Genomic DNA, 19,067 nt, shown 5'->3' on the forward strand with positions numbered 1-19,067 from the left:
CGTTTGACGTGGCGCTGATCTAGGAGCCGTGGCTCTCATCGGGAGGAAAGGTTTCTGGACTTAGCGCGCGCGGGTTTGGCGTTTACTACGCGCAAACGGAAGGACGGGTGCGAGCTGTAGTAATGGTAAGGAAACAGCTGCATTCATATATGCTGCCTAATTACACCACTGAGGATCTCGTAGCGGTGGCCGTTGAGCAAAAGAATAAGCAGGCATTTATCCTGGCATCCTGCTACATGGCCCATGCTGCGGAGGTCCCACCGATGGAGTGCAAAAGGCTAGTACAGGAGGAAGGGCGCAAAGGGCGGTTGGTCATAGGCGCAGATGCAAATGCGCACCACAATGCGTGGGGAAGAGCAGATACGAACGAGAGAGGCGAATCTCTGTTTTGTTACATCCTGCAAACCAATTTGCAGATAGCCAACAGGGGAAATGTCCCTACATACATTGGTCCAACATCCAGCAATGTTCTGGATATTACATTGAGCTCCGAGCGTGATATATCAAGGTATGATTGGATGGTTATTGATAGACCATCCTTCTCCGACCATGCGTATATCAGCTTCAACGTCCCCCTAAAGAGGGTAGAGAAGGGAGGAACCTTTAGAAACCCTAGGTCAACGAACTGGACTAAATTCCAGAAACATGTAGAAACAAAACTGGGACAACCCAAAGAGGTTGCTAATGTAGAGGAACTGGAGGAGTCGAATGAATTCCTAACAAGGACGCTTATGACTGCGTATAACAAAGCTTGCCCTCTAAGAAGATTCAGAGGAAAAGCAAAGCCGCCATGGTGGAGCAATGAGCTGAGTCTTCTAAGAAGACAGGTAAAAGAAATGTTTAAGCTCGCAAAGCCCGCGGAAAGCGAAGCGTGTCGGGAGGGGTACAGGGATCTACTGAGGATCTACAAGCGTGAAATTACCAGGGAGAAGAGAAACTCATGGAAAAGTTTCTGTACGGACATAGAGTGCTCCAGCGAAACAGCACGGTTGAAAAAAGTCCTAGCAAAGGGAAACATAGTCCAGGGACTAATAAAGAAAGAGAACGGGGAATGGTCACGTAATAGTGAGGAATCCCTTGAGGTGCTTCTCGATAAACATTTCCCATCGGGAGACGGTTTAGAGGAGCCAGCCGACATCACTCACACTTCGATCACGGAGCTAGTAGTGCCGGGCTTGGTGACCGATACCAAGATCGAGTGGGCAGTGAAGACGTTTTCTAAGTTTAAATCGCCGGGCCCAGATGGTATATTCCCGGCCATGCTACAAGTCTCAAGTAGGGCGGGCGTGGAATGGCTTAAAATAATATTCGATGGGTGCATACGACTGAATCATGTACCGCACTCTTGGAGAACTGCTCGTGTAGCTTTTCTACCAAAGGCGGGAAAGATCGGTCACGTGTATCCCAAGGATTATAGACCAATTAGCTTAACATCATTTCTGCTCAAAACCTTTGAGAGGCTGATAGATGTGTACATAAAGTCCAACGTGGATGAAAAGCTGCTCTCCACAACACAGCATGCGTACACCAAAGGCAAGTCGGTAGACACCGCATTGCATAGGGTGGTAATAAGCATAGAGAAATCCCTGGAATATAAGGAGTATGCTCTAGGAGTCTTCTTGGACATTGCCGGGGCTTTCAATAATGTTGCAAAATGGGCGATTGTGGATGGTCTTAATTACATTAAAGTGCATCCTGCCTTAATCAGATGGATCGGCTGCATGTTAAATTGCAGAAAGATTACATCACAATGTGGATTGTACGAGGCCACGAAATCAGTGGACAGGGGCACGCCGCAGGGAGGGGTGCTATCACCTCTGCTGTGGACGCTGGTCATCAACCAACTGCTCAGGCAATTCGATGAGGGACCCGTAAAACTTACGGCTTACGCAGATGACGTTGCAATTGTCATAAGTGGAAAGTGCCTTCCAACGATTAGTTCTTTGATGGATCGGGCGCTTCGCGATATTCATACCTGGGCATCTAATGTCGGATTGAAAGTCAATGCGGAGAAGACGGATATGGTCTTGTTTACAAAGAGGTACAAGGTCCCAAATTGGACCAGGCCTAAGTTAGGAGGGGTGACCTTACAGGAGAAACCTTGCACAAAATTTTTAGGAATCATCCTAGACAGTAAGCTGTCATGGAAGCTCAACGTGAAGGAGAGGGTCAAGAAGGTCTCAACGGCACTCTATGCATGTAAAAGAATGCTGGGGTGTACGTGGGGCCTATCGCCCTCTCTTTCTCATTGGATTTTTACAGCGATTGTAAGCCCTATTCTATACTATGGAGTTCTTGTTTGGTGGAAAGCCACACAAAAAACAACATACCTCAAAAAATTAGAGGGGGTATGCAGACTATCGATGCTTAGCATTACGGGAGCCCTGAAAACAACCCCGACGGCTGCACTGTATGTCATTTTGCACATCCCACCTGTAGACCTGGTAGCAAAGAACAAAGCGTTAACGACCGCAACCAGGCTCGGTGCTTCGGGGCAGCTTGAGCGCCGACCATATGACCATAGTAGTATAGCGTCATCAATAACAAGACGAACAGACTATATGATTCCCTATCTGCGCTTCGAGGGAGATCTTAAGGCCACAATAGAGGTGGACGGTTGGCGCAAGGGTGCGCAAATGGCGGACGAGGCGATACATGTGTACACCGATGGTTCCAAAGTAGTGGAGGGAGTAGGGTCTGCGGAATACTGCGCTGATCCGGAAATAAGTAGATCCTACAGGCTGCAGGATTACTGTAGCGTTTTCCAAGCGGAAATATTAGCCGTAACCAAAGCAGTAGAAACCCTGGAAGAGAATAGCTTAAGCTGCAACCGTGTTAACTTATATTGACAGTCAAGCAGCAATTAAGGCAATAATCTGGCATAGCACAGCATCTAAATGCGTGTTAGAGTGTAAGCAGTCTCTGGAGAGAATCGGGACAGGGAGAAGCATACATCTATATTGGGTCTCAGGGCATATGGGAATAGATGGGAATGAAAAAGCGGACGAACTAGCTAAAAAGGGCGCATCCCTTGAAGCTTGCTCCGTAGATGTCCCAATTAGATTGGGCGAGATTAAGCGAATGCGAGAGGTGCACATGATCGACCAAGCGGGAAAGGCATGGGTTCAAGCGCGGGCCTGTAAAGTGTCGAAGATTATGTGTAGGTCTTACAACCTTAGACTAACACAGTTGCTCCTATCATTATAAAGAGAGGACTGTAGACTCTTGACGGGTATTCTGACTGGACACTGCCTTCTGGCGTCACATGCCTTTAAACTAGGCTTGGTCAGTGATAACAGATGTAGGAAGTGCGGGTTGGAGGAGGAAACGATCGAGCACGTTCTGTGCTCGTGCCCTGCACTTGCCAGGCTAAGACTCCAGCTATTAGGAGTGATACAGCTGTCAGATCTAGAAGCAGCAAGTGGCTTAAGTCCTAGGAAGCTTCTAGTATTTGCCAAGAGGACGGAGTTATTTTATAACATAGGTCCTGGTTTTTGATATTGTTTTTCAGTTTGGTAGTTAAAACAAACTTCTGGTAACACTACGGACTCAATCAGTCTATGTGAGGTCCTCATGGACCGGCAAGTTCAATCTACCTACCTGGGACCATTTTGGGAGCAATTTGGGATAATTTCGTAATTCAGGATTTTTTAGGGATCATTTCGGTAAAATATATTTTTGGATTGCCTCGGTGTTATTTTCGGATAGTTTTTCAGGATAAGTTTTGAACTATTTTGTCGTCATTCATTATAACTGTATGTCCTACTTGCAGACCTGTAGCCGTTGTTCTGTCTTAAATTTTGTCTATCTTCCTCCTCCTCTCTCTCCCCCTTTTCCTTATCCTTTTATTCACTTCTCCCTCTGCCTTTCTCATACTTTGCGTCCCTTTCTCCCTCTCCGTATTTTCCGTGTCTATTCCTACCTATCTATCTTCATCTAACTCTATTTCCTGCTCAGTCTTTTTCTCCTTCTATCTTTTCTCTCCTCTATAGTTCTTTTTATTCTTTCCAACCCTTTATTCCCGGTCATAGTCCCACCTCCAGTCCCAGTTCCAGCCCAAGAAATTAGCAACATTTTAAGCGATACTAAAAGAGAATTGCCGATAATAGCCACATTGAGTTTATGCGTTTGAACTCGGACATTTCATTTCGGACGTATGTACATATGTATATTGGTATTATTAATCCATGACTTTATTTCGGCTTCGCATGTGTATTTATCCGTTTTGCCAGATACAACTAAAGCAAATATCACAATAAAAATTACTTTACTTTAAAGCACTCATCAGCAGCTATCATTTGAAATCCATAGGGTGTAAACACATTCCGGGTCCACACTTTGGCCTATAACTCGAGACCCTAGTCACATAGGGATACTCATCAGGCGCTCATCAGCAGCTTTCAGTTGATACCCATAATGTGCGAACACATCGAAGGGTTACCCGGGTCTACGTTTTTGGCTATATATCAAAACCCTAGCCACCTAACGAGATCAAATTATGAGTAGGGAAACTACATAAGCATGCGCATTTTTGCATTATTCCGTTGTGTAGTTTAGGCGCCATTACGTAACAACACAAAGACATTTATATATATAGATTTCCTTCGTGCGAAGCCACTGGTAAAGGCCACCGGAAAGGGCCTCGACTCTAACTATCCAATTTCTTTGAAATTTGGAACGCACTTTGGTGGCTTAATACCTCAATTATATTAAGGTTTCGATTTGGATGAAATTTCGGTAAAAGTAAGCTTTCAGTTAGTTTAACAAATAGAATCAACCCGACAAGCGGTACAGGAATTTATCTCTTCAGAAAATCATATTTGTGGTTCGACAAGGAAAGAAAGAGAGTGGGAGATGGAAGACGGAAGAGTGAGAAAGAAAATCCGATAAAACAAGACGATGCTAGTCAGAGCAAACAGTGGATATAGTACGGAAAAGGGTGAGAGAGAAGAAGTGAAATCGCAGAAGGGGGAGAGGAATAAAGTGGTGGGAAAAATTGTGCCCAATACCAAAACTAAGGTAGGCCAACATCTGCCAGGTCATCCAGTAGTGCAATAAAATAACCAACACTGGAAATCTGCTTTGGGGCATCAAAAAGTCTCCAATACATGTTCATTTACACCAAGTTACAGTCTAATTTAATCATACTTTAACTAATCTACAAATTCACTTGCTTTTCACCCACTTACTAAGCATCCCTTCTGCCATATATAAGGCTTACCTGCAGCGCTACCCTTTGCATTTGATCGATGAACGTAGCCAAATCCTTTTCGGGTGTTGGCGCACCAATACTCACACGGTATGTGGTCAGATTAAAGGATGAAGTATGTAGCATATTCTCCAGTATATTTTGTATGGTCTGTGTTAGCGAAAGCATAGTACGTTCGGATACGGTAATTGCATCAATAGCTGTGGTCACTTTTGGGAATTGCCTTAAATCGGCAATTTGTGTTGTATTAACGAATGCATCCAGTTGGAAGACATTGTACGATGCTTGATTTTGTTCACAACCTCTGCATGCACATGGGCGTTCATTTTTGTGTGTGTATCGGAGAATGTGTGTGTGTAACAAACCACACAAATAAATTAACAAACAAACACACACATGCACACAGATTTATAAGCCCAAATAATGAAGGACGAAGCACGAAACCATATACAAAAAAAAAACACACATTTTGCCATGATGGACGTGATTTGAGGTTAAATAGTCAATGATAGACGTTGAGCCGACCGCCACAGTTAAGCAGTGCAAACACACAACACAAACCATGAGTGGTTTTTAAAGTTTTTTGTGCGTTTGTGTGTTATGTATTGGTGTGTTGATTTGAAGATTATATTGAGAATTACAATCACGTGGTGAGATGTTTGACGGTTGTCGTAGTTGGCGCACAAAAAGTCGTAAAGAAATTTGATAGAAAAACGCTTTGTTTGTTGCTATTTATACATAAGTTTGCAAACACCAATTTTGTGTTAGGTGCTTAGGAGAATTTTTATCAAATATGTGTAAACTGTGGGGCTAGGTAAACTTACTTATGGGCCATTCCATGACAACTTGTTCAATTCATGGATTTTGGTACACTTTCTAAAAAGGTTTTTTTGGTTTTTTTTTCGGCCATTCAAAAGATATGCATTTTTAATGAATCATAATTTTTTTTAATAAATGGGTAAAAAATTCGATTTGCGCAATATTAGAAAATAAAAAATGTAAAAATAATTATTTTAAATTTTTTGTTTTATTTCGAGATCAAAAACAAAAATATTTCGATATTTTTAAACAAATTTCTATATAAAAAATACAGAAAAATTCGTTCAAATTGGAATATGTTTATGCACATCTTCAAAAAAGGATCCATATAGCTTGTTTTCCGGCCATTCAAATGATACGATTTTTTGAAAATTTTGTAATTTTATATACATTTTTTTTACAAATGAAATAGATAAAAAAAATTATCCGACTAGCGTATTTTATTTTAATACATTTATGTGTGTACTTATAAAAATAAATAATTCTTTATATATATTTTTTTGTTTTCGTCGTTTAAAAATCTTAAAAACTTGAGTACTTTTTAAAAATAAATTGTCTGCATAAAATATAAACAAATGTACTTCATTCAAAATTTTTGTGATTTTTTAAAATTATTTTTAATAAATATTCAAAGTAATTTGCGACTTATGTAACGTTTTTTAATGAATTTGCTGCATAAAATAAAAAAGAAAAATTAGCTTGTGTTTTTTCATTTCGGGGCTAAACATATACATTTTCATAAATTTTCTGCACAAAATAGAAAAAAGTATTGGAAAAAATCTCTTAAAATGGACCACCATTTTTCTATCTATTCAAAAAATCTCGCGACTTTTTCTTCCGGCACGTATTTTAGAAAATTTATTGATTTCTTATATTTTTTTTATAATAATAAAAAAAAAATTCACTACAAATTTGCTTTTTTTTGTATTTCAAATAAATTTTTTTAAATAAATTTTCTGAATATGACTATAATACGGAGTTAAAAAATAATCATAAATAGGGATTTTTAGATTGTATTCTTCGATGTTTGTATAAAGTTCTCAAAATAATTTTATTCTTTCGGAGTGGTTTTAATGAAAATTTTTTATATATAACTATTTTACTTCTTCCAACATCTAATTAAAAAAGAAAAACTAAATAAAAATTTATAATTTTTTTTCATATTTTACTTAGACTATTAAAGAAATTTCGAAATAATTAAATTTTTAACTTAAGCATAAAAGAAAATAATCAAATTTGTAATATGTATATAAGTTTTTGCGTACGTTGTTTGAATTCTTTAAAAAACAAAAACCCCCGTTCACTACTTTACAGCAAATTAATAAATAAAAATTATTAAGAAAAAATAATGAAATTAAAAAAAAAAAAATTTTGTGTTAACTGTATGGTATTAAAAAAATACAAATTTGCCTATATTTTTCATTTCCGGATTAAAAGCAATTGTAAATTTGGATTTTGAGATTCTGTCCTTCGATGATTTGTACAAAATTCTCAAAACTACTAATATTTTTTCAATAACATAAATTGTAACGTTTGGCTAAATCTGATTGTAACAACAGGGATAACACAAAAATAGCACATAAACCGTCTAATACTTTAAAACAATTTTTCAATAAAACGAAGTCAACTATACCAAATATGGACAAAAGCAACGTTGTGTATAAAATTCCCTGTAAAGGCAAGGTTGAGGAAGCTTGAAATAGTATTTATGTCGGTACAACTAAGTCCAAACTAAAAACAAGACTATCACAACATAAATCCGATCTAAAACAATGCCCTCAACAAAATAACCAGAAAACAGCACTCATGGCACACTGTGCAGCTAGTGGGCACATACCTAACTTTGACGAGACCAAAATACTGCAACAAGAACAACACTACAGTAAACGATTCACTCTTGAAATGTTACACATTATCAACGTACCGATTAACATACGACTCAACTTTAAGAGCGACGTGGACAATTCCGCGCATATATACAAACACTTGCTTAGAGAAAGACAGTACCATACTCCACGTCACGCAGGGCCATTGTAAATTTTACCAAGTAGCGCAACTAACAGCTGATCGGTGAAAATTCGCACATTCACATGCACAGTTCTCGACTCGGTTTCAAAAAAAAACTTTAGATTATTTAATTCAAATTTTAAAGTGAGATAATCCTTGCCAATTAATGTATACAGAATATATATGGCGTTTTTGTTGTTATTAAAACAATAGTTTTATTTATATTAAAGCTTTTATCATTTTTTTTTAAATTTGAAAAAACTCCGAACACCATTCCTTCATTATATGACATTCGACTGCCTAGTCCACTGCCTTCCACTCTATTCGCAACATAACCTCTACTTAAGCTGCCAAACTATATAGTAAACAATGCGCAGGGCAGACGTACTAAGAAACATATGTGCAGATGTAAAATGATAAAAATTTTCTGTGATAATTTGTTAATTGTTTATTTATTATTATTTTTGTTTTTATTAGTTTTGTAACCCTGATGACGATTGCCGCAGAGCAGTCGAAATATATTGGTTGAGAAAAAAGAAAAAATCATCAACGGTGTTTTATTTTACAACACAGACCTCGAGCCAGCTAAATAAGATAGTTATAAATTGTAACTGTTTCTGGAAATAGTATTTTGAGAATTAAAAAAAATGGCGGATGTTTTGACTTTTCCTAGCTTCAAAAAAAAAAAAAAAAAAAAAAAAAAAAAAAAAAAAAAATCACAGTTTAGAAAAAAAAAGATTATTTTTCACATAATTTGCTTAGAAAACTCAGAAAAGAAATTTCGAAAATATGCAATGTTTATCCTATATAAAAAAAAAATAATAAAATACGTTAAGAATTATTTTTGTGCTCTTTGTTTGAAATTGTTACAAAACAATAAATTAAAAAAAATAGTAAATTTTGGTACTTTTCAGCAAAACGAATAGAGGGATGTTTATTATTGTTTACATATCGTCGCCCACTAACCAGAAGCACGAATGTGCAATTTTGCCGATTTTGGGTTATAGGCGTCCTTATATTACCCTTTACATTCTCTAGGTTCTATTTAAATCTAGAGCTCCCTACGCAGATGGAAACACCAATAATTTGCAGTGCCATTTTCATGAATGTACAATTCAATCACACAAAGTTGCGCCAGAAAAAAGAATGTAGCAAAGTAAGAACAGCACACATTCGTATGTTCGAATGTTCCGGTATACGTGCCTGAATGTTGGGCACCAACTTGTAACTCACCAAAACTTTTCGAGGTTCACACACAATTGTAATTATAATTATTTTACTAATGGAGCTATATAACTACCAATGCGATATATATGCTAGTTGAGATACACAAAAGATGAGCTGTATACGGTATTCTTCATAAAAAATTATACCGATGAAGAATTTTTAATAGCTGAATATCCGTAAAAAGATAGTTGTTTAATTGAAGACAAACTGATTTATTCGAAGCCTTTGCCTCTTCTCGAATCAAAACTAAAATATTTTAAAAAATTGTGTGAAAAACTGGTTATATCAAAAGAATATCATTCTTTTTATAAAAATCTTGAGGGCAACGCTTTACCCAAACCCAATATTTCAGAAGATTCTGTTTCTTATGAGAATAAGTACTAGTCCTAAGTTTGCAATAATATCTTAAATAAAAACACATTAGTGTATATGAAATCGAATTGAATGTATAACTTTTTCATTTATATACATACTTTCGATAAGTCAAAGCCGCGGATGTTTTCCCAAGTACTGTGATGCTCCGAATCCCAATCCACCAACAGAATTGGCCTAGCTGGTATTGGCTTGCCCTAACATTATTTAAAAATCAATCTGCAGTGATTTTTTTTACGTGTTTTGAGGTTAAGGCCATAACATGACCACTTGGGCCAAGTCTTATAGCGTATTTGGTTTCAGCGCATCAAAATGTATAGAAAACATGAGTCGCATTACCTGATCCGACTACTTTTAATTTTTTTGTATAGCAGTGTTAACAAAAAATTAGATCAGTTTTTAAAATTTTTGTTCTGCCAGAAAAATGAATGTGCGAAATCTCGGAAAATCGAAGCGATGCGAGCAGAGCAATTATTTCAGTTGAAAGAATGTGTGAATATAATATTTAGATACACTTTTACATTAGAAACTAATTCTTCTAATTTTGAGGGAGCAATAAACTTTGAAACTCGATTTCCCAACATTTTCATTTTGGCACATTCATGCTTCTGGCAAGCAGGCGACGATGTATTACTCGGAAAACTCCTAAAAGAAATTTTGAGAATATTTCACTATTTAACTCTAATATAAAAAAGAATCACATTTGTAATGAATTACATTTGCGTTTGTTTAAATTTGTTAAAAACAATAAATTAAAAAAATAGTCCAGTTTGATACTTTTCAACAAATTACTGAAGAAAAATTATATGGAAACGAATTTTAAGGTTACAAAAAATTTATAACTTTTGATTAAAATAAAAAGTACAAAATTTGCTTGTGGTGCTACTTTTTTAATTTCAAAGTTAAATAAAACTGCAAGCTTTTTATTTTTTAACAATTTAAATTTGTGTTTCTGGAAGTAGTATTTTTGGACTTTTTTTTAAATTCGGGAATTTTTGACTATTTCTGGTTGTTAATAAAAATTATTTTAAAAAAATTTGTTTTTCATATTTTACTTAGCAAAATTAAATGAAGACATTTCAAAAAAATAACTTTTAATTTTAACACAAAAGAGGACAAATTCACAAATTTCTATAAAAAAAATTTAAATTTTTATTAAATTTATATCTTACAGAACTTAAAATATTCTGTTTCTGGAAGAAGTATTTTTGCAAGTTTTTTTTTAAATCCAAGGATTTTTTAACTTTTTCTAGTTTTTAATAAAAAACACAAAAAAATTGTTTTTCATATTGTACTCAATGAAGAAATTTCAAAAAAATATCTTTTAGCTTTAACATAAAAAAATTATCTTCTGATTATTTTCGGCCGTAAATTTATAAATTTTAAATATTTAACGAGGTCGAGACCATATATCTAAAATTCATAAAAAAGAGAAATTTTTAATGAGGTATTTTTGTTTAATTCCTTAAAAAACAAAAAATTACTCAAGTTCGATATTTTTCACCAAGTTACCAAATATAGGTTATTAAAAAAAATTCTCGAAATTTTCCAAAAAATTGTTTTTTTTTTTATGTTCAAAGTTCAGCATAATTGTCGGTGATTCAAAATCCAGTTCCATGAGTTAACATGGAATGCCCCATTTTTTTTTATTTTGCTCGTTTTGCCTAAGTGGTGCATTGTGCCAGAAACTGCGTTAGAGCGTGAATTTGAAAAGATATTTAGATATTTGTTGTTGACAAAAAAGAGGGATAAACTGGTGAGTTTTTGTATTTTGAATAGATCAAATATTTTTCAAAGACATTCCAAGAATGCAATAATATAATTGAGGATAAGAGCGCATAATTTGATTGGAGTTTTACTAAGAATACTATACAAAAGATTTGGGCTAGGCAAGGCTTTAAAGATGTAAGGATACGCAACATTAATTGAAAAGAGTTTAGGTTCGACAAGCTCACTTAAGTTTTGCACTAATTCGCAGGTGTATTGTGAAAGGATTCGACGTTTTTTTGAAATAATTTACAACATGGTGGAGTTATATTTTTGTGTAAAGATGGGGGGGGGGGTGCAATTGAAATAGTCAATAATAAACAGACTTAATTATATCGTACTAAATAAAATTGAAAGGCTTTCAATAATACTGTGCGCCAAAAAAGACGAATAAAAAATATATTTACAAATTTAAGGCATGAAAACAGAGTCGTTGAATAGTTGTTGAAAAATTTTAGTGATTATTGTGTACATTATTGTGTTTTCAACTCTCGGCTAGGTGAATAAAATTTTGAAAAAATATTAGCAAAAAAAGCAGGCCATGAAATATTAACTTTTTAATGACTTTTAATTTGAGGGTATTCGTTTATTTTGAATAATCTCATTTTTTATGTTTGATTGCATAATTATTTATTTCCTATTGTTTAATGAATTTCATTCATATGATTTGATATGATTTGATGATCACACATCTTCTTGAAATGCATTGTCAAAATAATCACTCCATTGCTTGAAATTATTTTTGCATTTTTAAATCATAAATAATCAAATGATTAATGATTAGTATTTGAAGTTTGTTATTTGTTGATGTTTGTTTGACATGCTTCTAATGTTTCTATTTTCGTAAATTGCAAAATTCATAGGATTAATTGCATGATTTAAGTTATCTAATCTTTTCTTAGTTACATTATTGCTAATTAATTGCAAATTTATTTTTGATTATTCCAATTTTTAAATAAATTGAAAGTATTCGTTTATTTGGAATAATCTGATTTTTATGTTTGATTGCATAATTATTTCATTCTTATTGTTTGATGAATTCAATTCATATGATTGGATTCACTCAATTAATTGTTTTTAGTTCACTCAGTAGCAAAGAGTGTTCTACAAAGTTCCACAGGTCTACAATGCTCCCTCTTATTAATTTTGTCTTCTTTATCAGTATTTTTAATTGATTGAACGACTTAAATTATTTAATAATTCTTAACTTTTTGATTATATTTTATAAGATTTAATTGCTTGCTTCTTTTAGTTTACGGTCGCAGTTTAGTTAATTGACTTATTAATTTATTCGTTTATTTTCCAATATTCTATTGGTTATTTTCAATTTTGATTATTTTATTTATTAATCATTTATGCGTATTCGATTATTTTACATGTTTGATTGCATAATTATTTCTTTCTTATTGTTTGATGAATTTCATTCCTATGATTTGATTCACTCAATTAATTGTTTTTAGTCTACTCAGTAGTTCTAGTTGATTGAGCGTCTTAAATTATTTCAATCTTCCCAACTATTTGATTATATTTCATTTGTTTTAATTGCCTGATTCCTTTTAGTTTACGGTCCCAATTTAGTTATTTGACTTAATAATTTATTCGTTTATTTTCTAATTTTCTATTGGTTTTTTTCAATTATATGAGTAGTTTCAGTTATGTGATTATTTTTAATAGAATTATATTTAAAATATTTTAAATTATTTGGTAGTCTTATTAGTTTTAGTTGCCTGTTTATGTTAGCAAATTAATTTTCATTATTATCTCATTAAACTTCATTATGTGATTACTTTCTCTAACATTGTATTATATAATAAGTTAACTAAATCTTTTCATTTTTAAAAGTGTGTTTATTGTGAACTATTTGACTATTTTAGTTACTTGGATCAGTTGTTTGTTTTTAATTTTTCGAATTTTTAGTTCCTTGGTTATTTGATTTTATTCAGCTGATGATTTTTCATTATTTGACTAACTGATTATTTTTAATTATGGAACTGTCCTTAATTAATATCCAAATACTTGCAATAACCTTATTATTTAGCGTTATGTGAACCGCTTTAATAATTTTCTAATTTAGTCTTCTGATTATTTTGTATTATTTGTTTATTTTTAGGTATTTCTCTAATTTAAGTTATTTTGTTGTCTTTATTTTTAATCTTTATTTATCTTATTAACTTTCATTTATTTGATTATTTTGCATTATTTGACTATCTGATTACTTTGAATTGCTGAATGACCTTTTATTTTGTGACTTGGTGACTGATTATTATTAATTATTCGATAAATTGCGAATTGATTATTCGACTATCTTCAGTAAGCTGATTAGCTACAATTATTTGTTTATAATATTTTAAAACGTTTCAATTACTTTAAATATTTCCTGTTTTTTTTTATATTATTTTTAACAATTTCAAAGATTTTACAATTCAATTATTAAAAACTAAATTTGCAATTTATGCAATAATTTTTGGTTATTTTTGATTATTAGTTCAACAAACTAATTATATATGAATATGACGTTTTTGATTCAAGTAATCTGAACAGAAACTCTGGTTAGTATTTGGCCGACATCGCTCGAACGCTTTCACTTTTGTATTGATCATACAGTTCTCATGCGATTTTTTTGGGTGTCACACAGTTTTATTGTTAAAGATATAACTCAAGCGGAAAATAATCTGTTTAGCTACATTAAAGTGTGAGTAATCGGAACGTAAGTACATCGCTGCCAAAGAAGATGCTAAATATTCTAAAGAATTAAATTCATTATTTTATGCTATTCAAAACAGGCTTTAACTTGTTTCGAGAAACTTCATATTAAAATCTGTTCATATAACCGTGACGCTCAGGTTCATTTCAAAATATGAGGAGGTCCTGCTCGATCTAAATTTACTCTCAGCAACGCTTCACATCGAATACCTTCTATGAAAGCAGATTAACAGGATGCGACTCCTGAGCCTACTCTTAGAATACCCGATTACTGTGACATGGAAAGTTGAGAAACATCTACAAAGTGAGGTATTAATAATACTATGTTTCCACCAAATCCAAACTCCCTGTTTGCAAACTGTTTTATGCAAAATATCCCTGGACAGATATTCAAATTTTAACTTTGGCTCGCGGATTATTGATAACGAGGTCAAAACAATACCCTTCCCAACATTTTTGGACGTGTTTTAGCAAACACGGAGTTTGGGTTTGGTGGAAATGTAGTATAACAGAGATGTTATTGCTGAAGAAATAGAAAACACATCAAAGGTTCTTGGAGAATTGTAGCACTTCTGGCTAGTGATCAAATAAGAGTTGGCAAATATTTATTTACCAGTCATTTTGTCACAGAGACCGAAGGATCATAATAAAACGCAGCGACAGTTTCAAAAGTGAGGAAATAGAAGTCAGCACAGCGCCCATGGCTTAGCGCAAGTAGCGCTGAAGAGGGAGGGTGGACTCCACCTGACAGGACAGGCCTTCAGTTGTTTCTCCTTTTTATGCTTCCCCGCTACCTACTCCTCCCCTCACGACTATTTCATCTTTTTTGAGCTTTTTATTCATCAATTGCCGGTACGAACCCTTTTTATTCGTGTGGCTGCGGGTGAGGACGGTGGTGTAACACCCCGCACAAAACGACGAGCTAGCCTGGGACGGCAAGCATACCTACTTGCCGCCGACCGAGCTTGTGCGATCGAGCTGTCATACGGTGAGTACAGAGTTCAGAAGACATTACCAGTGTTTAGAATGAAGTTGAAGCTTATTAAAAAAAAAATTGTCTAGAGCCCACCATATACAAAACTTACAGTAAAACATTTTCTTATTCAATGACCACAGTTTAAACTAATCAGACATCCGAAATATGTTTACGCCACTAGTACAACTTCATTATGCCAAAAGAAGAGACTACGTTCATCAAAAAATATGCAGCCGCACATATTCACTATGCTCTGCATTATTCACTCATTTCATAACTGCCGCAGGAGCTAAGTTCTTGTTCTAAGTACGACCGTTTTTTCAGTATGGGTCAATGGAAAACGCGTGTTTTGAATGCGTCAAAAACGAGCTAATACTCGTATGTGACCAGCAGATCGGTGAATAAAAAAGAAGCACGTACAATATCAAACTAATTGGATTTATGGCTTTGATGTGTGCAGCGAAGAGTATTTTTCAAGTTTAACCAATTTGAATGGTTAGGCACAAGTACAACGTTACGTTTTGGCTAGGTTGATTACTGTGCAGAACCTATGTACTAAAAACGTAGAGGATAGAAATTACAACTACAAAGTAAGCGCACAAGGAGAGGTAGTTAAGGTTAGGGAGGAGCTTAAGACTTTTGGAGCTACAACTAGCAGCTAACACGCGGTCAGCGGAATATTGCTATAGTTAGCATATGAAAATTAAAAAGGGGAAAGCAATCGAAAAAAGTGGCGAAGTTCACATCACACACCCAAATGTGAATTTTAAGAGTAAAACAAAACTAGGTAATTTTTTCTTTTTGCTTGTGTGGAGCCCTACGTTCTATTTACGAATTTCAATGCGTTTATGTGTACTTCAGGGAGTTGTTGTTGTAGCGATAAGTATACTCCCCGAAGGCCTTGGGGAGTGTTATTAATGTTGGTGGTCCTTTGTCAGATGCAGATCCGGTATGTTCCGCTAACAAGCACCATGAAGGTACTAGCCCGACCATCTCGTGAACGATTTAATATGATAATATGCCCCATTCAAGGCCATCCCGAGTTCCCACCCCTAGATCCATGAGGAGCTTGGGGTCGCCAGAGCCTCGGCTGTTAAAGAAACAGGATACGCCACGGGTAGGTGAGTTTGAAAAATGGGTTGAAGAAGGTATATATTCCGCTGGCAATTGAATCAATTTAGTCATTTAGTCGCCTCTTACGACAGGCATACTTGCCGCGGGTATATTCTAAGCCCCCTACCCCGCTGGGGTGTAAAGACGGGACTTAAAAAAAAGTAAGAGAAGGTTGCTGCTGAACCTCGATCTAACATATTCTCGGAATGTGTCCTTCTCATGGTGGCTTTGGTTGACATCCAAATAGAACATTTTTTAACTGCAATGTGGAGTTGTATTGCAACCCCTTGCCTTGACTCACGGAACGGTAGAGTTTTGTATGTGTATTGAACTCCACCACATACCATCAACCAAAACCAAAGCAAGCGAAATTTCAACGCAGGTTAAACGACCATTTGACCCGTGGGCTTTGGTGGATGGTGGGAATATCTAAACGCTGGCAGGAACTGTCCTGAAATCAAACGCGGTCCACCAATATTCCTGGTGCTCTAGCATATACGTTTGACATATAAAACTGGTATCCAATTCTCACACACTTTGTCCGCAATATTCCCTTTAAGTGGTAAGTTCAAATTAAATTCAAGCTCAAGGTTTTCAGATGGCTTGAAACTCTCTTCTTAACAGGGTAGATATGGAACCGAACCCTGGATGAGAAGAGTTTTTCTGCAGCGTGTGTCAGAAAAAATGGAAGACATATTTGGTTGAATGCCGTACCACGGGATGATGTCAACCCAAAATTGGATCTAGTACTGAGGCTTTCTAGACGAAGATATCTTATTAAGCGGCCGTTAACTGTTCATGTGCAACGTCACCTCTACGACGTCCTCCATAACTGGAAAAGGTCTCCAAGATGTCACAATATGTATTGCCACGACTGAGGCTCATAAATATGGTCTAACTATCTCACAGTTTCATAAATCGAGACATCCATTCCAAACCTCATTTGCTCATATTCAGCATCATATATTTGACTTTCGTCCCAACTCTGTCCCATTCCTACTTGCTGCTGATCTGAGGAGAATGGGCGGACAATAGGACGTGGTTCAATCGAGTAATCCCCTCAACCCGATATATACAACTCAATGTAGATACTGTTCACTTCACAGTCTTACAATTATAGTCGCCACATTCGTCTGAGCGACTGAGCTCGATAGTTTTTTAAAGATTTTTATTTTATAGCTTTAAGTACTAAATTACTGTATTAGCACTAGCTAATACATATACTAACAATCTACTATTCTAGCAAAGTGAAACAAGTTCCATTTTATACTTTGTTACGTCTACTCTCTGAATTTAAGTATCTCCTTTCCATACCTGAGCGCCGTTGCGAGACTAACATTCACAATTGAATGATTCACACCTTCTGGCCGCAGCAATTCTCCGATGATACCCGTCTGTGGTTCACGCGCATACACATAACCTGGTTTATCAAATAACTTACCCAACAAATGATAGTTGGCGGATGCATCAGCATTATCAGTTGGGTTGTTGTTGTTGCTACCCCAATTATTACCAGCACCAAATGAATTACCGGCGCCATTTCCACCATTTCCATATCCATATCCATTGCCATTACTGCTCCCAACACCATCGTAGAATGAACGACAAAGAAAAACTTCCGTATTGCCACCAATTGCTAGTGTCAGTACACCATAGATGGTAATGCAAATACTTCCCAAACAGATAATCAGTACAGATACGAGTAGGACTACGCCAGCTTTAACATTCGATTCGCATAAGAAGCAAAAATAGGACATAACACCGAAGAGTAATACCCAAACAATGACTAAAGCAGCCACCCAACCTGCAGTCCAATAAGAGTTTGACCAATTTTGCAGTTCATTATAACGTGGTTCGAGTGCCGGCCAAACGCGTTGCAATCGTTCGAGTAGCGCATTTATTGTGGATGTGAGCATTTGCGCGTTAGCTTTAGTGCGATGTCGTATACTCTCCAATTGTTCGAGAGTGTCTGTTGAGATGAATAGAGTGAGAATCGTAAAATTTGTAAAGAATAGAGAACAATGAATGTGCCTGCTTGTTTCTTGTTGAGACGAGGTGTACATGTTCGGAGAGGTGAAATAAGAAGAGCGGCCATAGCGTCAATTGAGCCTATGACCAATTCAAGTGTCCTCATGGTAAATGGAAGTTGTGACGATGTTACACAACGTCAATATTAAATGGTTACAATTTCAACAATACTGACAATATGACTATTCTTCTTCTTTGAAATTGTCATAAAGTCGGCTTATAATGTAAATTGACCTAATGGCCGTTACCTTATGTCATCCCACTATATATAATATGGACTTTCGAAACATTGTGGTAAGCATAAAATAATCGAAAGAAAGTCGTTAACTGCCTGGGCAAATTCGGCCCTTTCATCATAAGTCATGAAATGCCAGCTATCCCTGTTTCGCGATGACTGACGCCAATTGAAAGTTTCAATGGAGTTGAAGTTATCCTCCACCTGTCTTTCACAACTCAGTAGAGATCTCCTCATTTCCTTGCCCCAAAATACGGGTGGCGACAGAAATATTTTCTGAGCCAACGCGTCATATTCATATTCGCGTCAAGCTCTTACTCATTAAAATTCCACCAAGAGCCCCGTCATCTTCTCTTTTCACCGTTATAGATTCTGAGCCAGACATTAGGGCAGGTCTGATGAGGGACATGGAGAGTGATTTCTGTTCGTAGAGAAGAACTTTGCTTTTCATTTGCCTTTTCCGCCCAACGGTTGCCCATTCGTCCGACAAGATATTTCTTCCTTAATGCTTATAGCACCGCCTACCTATTTGAGCTTGGGTAGGAGCAAAAATCAGCTTTCGTCCACCACCGATGTGCTAAAGATATAACGCCGCCCAAGAAATATGAGTC

At 35.7% G+C, this 19,067-nt stretch overlaps 1 protein-coding gene across 3 annotated transcripts in view; it reads right to left on the reverse strand.

The window, feature by feature from the left end:
• Positions 1–19,067, reverse strand: part of prom (prominin) — a 79,870-nt gene that overhangs the window by 13,337 nt on the left and 47,466 nt on the right. For all 3 annotated transcript variants that reach the window (XM_067771667.1, XM_067771668.1, XM_067771666.1), the window contains exons 10-11: positions 17,508–18,162; positions 5,222–5,513 (exon numbers count right to left, since the gene is read on the reverse strand). In XM_067771667.1, coding sequence (XP_067627768.1) covers positions 5,222–5,513; positions 17,508–18,162 — 947 coding nt within the window. The remainder of the gene's footprint in view (positions 1–5,221; positions 5,514–17,507; positions 18,163–19,067) is intronic.

The sequence above is a fragment of the Eurosta solidaginis genome, chromosome 3, assembly GCF_040869045.1.
Source record: "Eurosta solidaginis isolate ZX-2024a chromosome 3, ASM4086904v1, whole genome shotgun sequence".
Taxonomy (NCBI): Eukaryota; Metazoa; Arthropoda; class Insecta; order Diptera; family Tephritidae; genus Eurosta; species Eurosta solidaginis.